At 42.8% G+C, this 6,568-nt stretch overlaps 1 protein-coding gene across 1 annotated transcript; it reads right to left on the reverse strand.

The window, feature by feature from the left end:
* Positions 1-996: 996 nt before the first annotated feature.
* Positions 997-5,617, reverse strand: LOC103377428 (regulator of G-protein signaling 20). Its single transcript, XM_017031491.2, has 5 exons — positions 5,156-5,617; positions 3,997-4,157; positions 2,577-2,660; positions 2,231-2,465; positions 997-1,460 (listed from the first exon to the last, which is right to left on the reverse strand). Exons 2-5 carry the CDS (start codon positions 4,152-4,154, stop codon positions 1,224-1,226), a joined length of 714 nt encoding a protein of 237 aa, XP_016886980.1. The 5' UTR covers positions 4,155-4,157; positions 5,156-5,617; the 3' UTR covers positions 997-1,223.
* Positions 5,618-6,568: the final 951 nt, after the last annotated feature.

The raw sequence follows: 6,568 nt of genomic DNA on the forward strand, positions 1-6,568 counted from the left end.
TAACTGCTGTGGTCTTTTTTTTTAGAAGCACGAAGAAACATGGAGAACTGGTCTCGTGTAACTGTTACTTTTCTTTGTTGTACTTCAAATATTCAACGTGTTCTTCTGCTGGTAGGTACGGTTGACTCGATGACATCAGCGTGAGGTCGAGTTTTATATGTTTTGTTTTGTTGAGTTTTGAAAACGGAACCTAAAAGTCTCATTTCATACCCTGTAGTGTTTAGTAGGACACCTGCTGGACAACAAAGGTAATAACATAATGTCTGAATTCTGTCCTGAGCTAAAAGTGTCCACAGAATGTATCCCTGCTCCCCATATTTGGGCCACAGCCCAGTACTTGAGCAACACTGGCCTAACATTTCTGAATAATCACAACATCAGGAAACAACATGATTGTGCTTTATTTAAGTGGTGAGAATTCAAATAGCTATTCCACACGATTCTTTATATTTTAAATACATAAATATATATATTCATATATATATATATATATCAGTGATCATGGTCATGTATTGAGTTATATATTTTTTCTTCCCTGTTGTTTGTAAATGAAACATATTCATGACTAATATCACAGTATTTAATCACACAGACCATCTATTCCCCGGGGTTGTCAGCTCACTCCGACGCTCCGACTGTAAAAATGTTTGTTTGTCTTTGAGAAGAGCTGAAAGCACCAACATGTGATGTCGTGGTCGCACCTGTCGTGTAGAGGATCTTACTCCAAGGCACTTTCCTCCTTCGTCGTCGTCGTTGTCATCGTTGTCATCGTTGCCACTCACTGCTAAAGATTTACTGGTTTCTACGAGAAGTGGATATGACAGAGGTTCGCCACAGAGCTAAAGACGGATGTGGTGCCCACGGATGCATGCGTTTCCTCACTGAACAAGGTAAAAAAAGTGCAACGTTGAGAGCGAGGGATTATATAAAAATATAGATATGTCTTCAAACTAGGGCGGGGGGGGGGGGGTTGATGCTGGTGCAAGCCTTTGTTCTTGCTGGACCAAGCCTTTGTTCTTGTTGCTCCATGGGTTTTGGTCGGTCAATGGTGGGAACATGATCAGCTGGGTTTAAGTTATAGAAGTTTTCTCTAAACACCACGACTCCCATCGGCAGGAACACAGGAACAACTCCTTTCTGGTGGGACGCATGCGCCGTTTTATAAAAGCTAAGATTGTGTGTGTGTGTGTAATTGTGTGTAATTGTGTGTGGGCAGCAGCAGTTTATGGCTCAGGAGGAGGAGGAGGAAGAGCAGGAGTAGCAGCAGCAGGAGGAGGAGGAGGAGAAGGTTCCTCCAGGCTCTTCAGCAGATCTGTGTACGTCGTGGAGTTGATGAAACGAGGGTACGAGTCTCTCTGCATCAGGGTGTAGATCTGCTGCTGGGCGTCCTCAAAGGTGTGCGAGGTGGGCTCCAGCATGTTGCGGTTGATGACCTCTCTGACTCGGGAGTCCAGGCTGACCTGGAGGACAGGATGGGGAGAGAGGGTCCAATCAGGAAGAAGGAAATGAAAGTTGATTTGAAGAAGCAGTGGTTTCTACATCCACGATATGACTGACTTTCTTTCCTCTCTGTGCCTGCCCCTCAAATGGACCCTGCTCCCCACTTTGGGAACCGCCGGCTTAAGGCCAGTTGTTGTTAGCTGCACCAGCTTTTCTTTTAATTGCACTCTTCACTAATTATTTTAATTGGGTATTATTTGTTGTTCAGTTCAAAATATAACAAATGTTATATTAAAAAAAACTTAAAAAACTAAAAAAAGGAGGAGGAAGGAAGAGCAAAAAAACTAAAACTAAAAAGTAAACTAAAGTAAGTAAACTAAAAAGTTTAGTTTTTTGTTGTTCAGTTCAAAATATAACAAAAGTTATATTACTAACAAAGCACTCAAAGGACTTTTATTTTGAAAAGTATTTTAACGTATAAAGGCGTTTGTAACTGGGGACTTGTAACTTTTTTTTTTTTTAAATAAAAAAGAGTATTTCAATATTACGTGCAAATAATATTCCTGATTCTCTGTGGCCTAGTAATATATGACCCACAGATGAGTACCTGTGTGGTACACATCCGTGGGTCAGGGACTTGTAACTTAAATAAAAAAGAGCATTTTCATATTAAATGCAAATAATATTCCTGATTCTCTGTGGCCTAGTAATATGACCCACAGATGAGTACCTGTGTGGTACACATCCGTGGGTCTGAGCCAGGGGTTGAAACCTGCCTGACGTTCCTCACCTCTTTAGGCGACAGGATGGAGATGAAGTCCTCGTATATCTGCCTGACCTTCTCCTCCACCACGGTCTTGTTGGTCTCCATTTTCAGCTCCTCGCAGGCCAGCCAGAACATCATGTTCTCCTCGCTGAACTCCGTCTGCAGGAACTGTCTGAAACAGTTGCGACCGGCCGCGCTTTTCATCACCCTCTCAAACGAAATGCCCCAGGAGAGGGCGTCCTCCCGAGAAGGCTTTGGGCTGGGACACACAGGTTACCGTTGTTATTCTTCTAGAAATCTCAGGAGGAATTTGCGTATGCTTTTGTTAAATAAAAATGAATAAATAATAAAGTTAAAACTCATCAATTACTTTTCTTCACAGTTGGTCGTTCCCTCAGTCCTGCGTTCGAAGGTCGTCCTCTGGATCGTTTCATCTTCGCTTCTGACGGTCAAACTAGGAGAGATCTGTGAGTGAGCTTAACACAGCTAACACCAACACACATATATATATATTCACATATATTCACATATGTGTGTATATATGTGAATATATGCGTGTATATATGTGTATATATGCGTATATATGTGAATATATACGTGTATATATGTGAATATATGTATATATGTAATTATACATATTTATATTCACATATGTGTATATATTTATGTATGTGTATTTATATATATGTACATACAGTATATATATGTGTATATATTTATGGATATTCAGGTCCAGTTGCCCACTTTAAATTGCCCTTTGAGATATGTATGTATATAAATATATATTTTGATACATCCATATATATGTAAATATATGTGTATGTAATTTATACTCTCATCAGTACTACGCACTTCTGTATTACAGTATTACTGAGAACAGGTACTACTGTGCCTCGGGTTGTTTGTGCGCGGCTTGCTCCTTCAGTTCGCTCTAATCCACAGAGACTGTTTACATATTTAGTAAAGTGTGTCAACTGTCCACCCGGCCCCGAGGGAATCCCCGCCTGTAATTAAAATGTTCCCAACACCTGATGGAGCAGCTGGCTGCACACTAATTGGTTCAGGTGAGAGTCCGCTGTGAGCCGCCCCCATCTGGGGAGAGTGGCCGCTGTGGCCGCGCGACAATTAGAAAGAACCTTTTATCTTCCCCCGGTGGAGTGAATGAACTGCTCTGAACACCACAGGGTAACCAAACTCATAAGTCCAAAACAAAAAATTGAAAACATGTGGCTCTCTCTTCGACCAATCAGAGCCAGTGTGGGTCACAGGACCACGGAGAACCTGCTGTTCTGTTCACTGTGTGTAAGAAAGGGGGCAAAAAAAAAATAGTTGGAGTCATGACATTACTCTCCATTAAAAAAAAAAATCAATCAAAAGTGGATCAATAGCTTGAAGGCAGCGCCACCTACAGGCAAAGATGCACCTGGTTCTACATGTTATATTTTTGTGTTTTTTTTTTTTTAGAGTTTGCCGCAAACTGACTGTAAAGACTTTTAAAATGAAATTGACACATTTTCTGTGAATAATCTCAGATGCATCACAACACACTCCTAGTCCACGTCTGGCCCAATTTATTTGGCCCAAGTATGGCTTTGGAATGTGAATCTGGGCTACAAGCTCATTTGACATTTGAGACCCACACAGGGCCCGGTCCCCGGGATCCATGTGGACCGGACCACACCTGCCCACGAGTGCTAATCATATGAACTCTGAGTGCGAATGTCTCTGCTTCCTGTCCCTGTCCCTGTCCCTGTCCCTGTCCCTGTCCAGGAGTGCAGCGGTGTCATTACCAGGAGCAGCTGCAGCAGCAGCACCAGCAGAAGCAGCAGGCGTTGGAGGCGTTGGCCGGGGTGTTTCCCATTCTCTGGCTGGCTTGGAGGACACTGGCAGCTGCTTCCTGATGAACCTGCATCTGTCTCTTTCGCATCTCCACCCGCTCTGAGCCCATGGACTGAGGTGAGGTGAGGAGGTGGAGGAGAAGTTCATGAAAAGAGAGGAGGAGGAGAGGAGGAGGAGGAGGAGGAGGGGGTCAGTGGAAGACTAATACCGCATTAAGCTGAAGTATCACCCAAACATCACAGTCGGAGACATGGCAGGAGATGAGGACAGGGACAGGACCAGAGGAGGCCTGCACCGTCCCACTGACACAGCGTCACGTCCGTGTGTGTGTGTGTTTTTTTTTTTTTATTCTGAAGCCGCGGCTCCGGACATGAAGTGCGCATCGTGACGCACGGGGTCAAGTTACGTACAGAAACGGCCTCCGTTAATAGTATTCTGGGACCAAGACACAGAGAGGTGGGCGGGTTGGATGTAGAAATATGACTTCTGATGAGGGAAGGAGGGGGGGGGGCAGCAGCAGCAGCAGCATCAGCAGCAGCATCAGCAGCCTCATCCTCATCCTCTCTGCTTGTATGTGAGCGACAAGGCGTTTTACTCCAGCAGTAATCGCATCCATGAGTCTCATCCTCCGTCGGATGAAGACACACACACACACACAGAGACACACGATGCTGGTCGATTCAGCCCGAACCGAGCAGCATGCGGCCATTTACAGAGGCATAATGAAATTATTTGATCTGGAAAACTGATAATTTACTGTGCGGTCAGATGATGATTTTTTTTTTCTTTCCTTCTTCTTCTTCTTCTTCTTCTTCTGTCCAGACTAGAAAAACAGCAAAACACCGCGTTTTTTTTTTTAAATTTTCATTACTATTCTGCTGCACGATGGACATGTGTGGAGAAATGCAGAGTAAATCCTTGTATGTTTGTTGTCTGGAGTATCTGGATGAGGATGCTGCAGTTTTACTGGATGCTGAAGAAATTATTATCCGCCTCGTTCTCCAAAATAAAATGCGCAAAAAAAGAAACCCCCCCCTTTTTTCCGCGTTCGCAAAAATTCACAAACAACATTTCTTTCTAAATCAACTTAAAGGTAAAAACTGTACTCACTGTGTCACCATGAATGCCAGAATACAGGTGATTGTTTGGGGGGGGCTCGATCACGTCCGTCTGCTTCGACTTAACGCGAGCCAGTTGGATTCCTGAGTGCGCATGCGTCACATGCAAAAGCGTGAAGAGATTTTTTTTTTCTTCTTTTTTTTTTCATCTCGCTCTCTCTCTCTCTCTCAGCCAGAACACTCAGCTTTTGGGTAGATGTTCTTGTTAACACGGAGCAGGTCCAGACATTCGTTCATTTAAACAGAACCTCATATTTAATTATTATAATTAACCACAAGTCTCCGGGACTCTGCGACCCTGACCCCTGACCCTCCTGGAGAGGGGACTGGTATATGTTGCTCACTAATAATGAAATTATAATTCGGTGATGAAGAGTATCGTCTATGTTCTCATTTCTGCAGTTGTCCATCTCTACACCCACCGAAATCCCATTTGTAATAATATTTTCCCGCTTGTTCAGGGATGACCCCGGTCCAGTCCAGACGGAGTGAAAAACCACGGAACACCTGAAACCGAATCTCAACACCAACCTACGTAAGTGAACACCAAACACAAACACATCTGAAAATCGAATTGATCACATCTGCAACTATACAGAAAGGTTCATTGCCACATCTGACCACCAGAGGGCAGTGGTTATCTATATAAAGAGACTGAACGCTGACGGATTCTATACTAATATTAGTAGAAACAGTAGAAATAGTAACATCAACAATGTAATATTAATTTAATTTGATAATAACAATAATATTTCTCTTTGGACAAAATAATTTTATTTGTTTAAAAGATAAATCCACACTGCAAAAAAAATCACATTTTGTTAACCTGACACATCAGGTAATCTAAGGTACAATATATTCAAAATTAATATGTCATTTTTCAAAATGTCATTTTTAAAATGTAAAATAACATATTATTAAATGAAAGAACAAATTCTGAACAGAATACTGTGAACAGGAACACCGTGTTTCTGTGTGTGATTTTTTTTTTTTTTCTTGCTTCATGAATCATCTTACAAGTCGGGTTATTCATTATGTCACCCTGTGGAGGAGCGTAGCCCCTCGGGTTGGGAACCACTGGACATAGATCTTTCCTCCGCCCCCACCACTGTGCAGCAGTGTTTTAGAGGGGGTGTGATGTATGGGGAGGGGGACGCCAGCCTTTTATTTCTGCAGAGGCAGCACTTCACCTTTACATCAGTTTGGCTGTGGACATCTCTCACACTGACTGCAATATGTTTTCAACAACCGCACAAATCAGGGTTCCCGCCAAAAAATGACATCCTCCGTGGTTGACACTAAATCGCCCCCTCCTCCCTCCATCGTAGTCCAGAAAAGTACATTTTAATGATGCATTAAAAACGAATATAACATAAATGTGATGATGCAGCTGAACATTCACACA

The sequence above is a fragment of the Cynoglossus semilaevis genome, chromosome 3, assembly GCF_000523025.1.
Source record: "Cynoglossus semilaevis isolate Cse_v1.0 chromosome 3, Cse_v1.0, whole genome shotgun sequence".
In the NCBI taxonomy this organism is placed as follows: Eukaryota; Metazoa; Chordata; class Actinopteri; order Pleuronectiformes; family Cynoglossidae; genus Cynoglossus; species Cynoglossus semilaevis.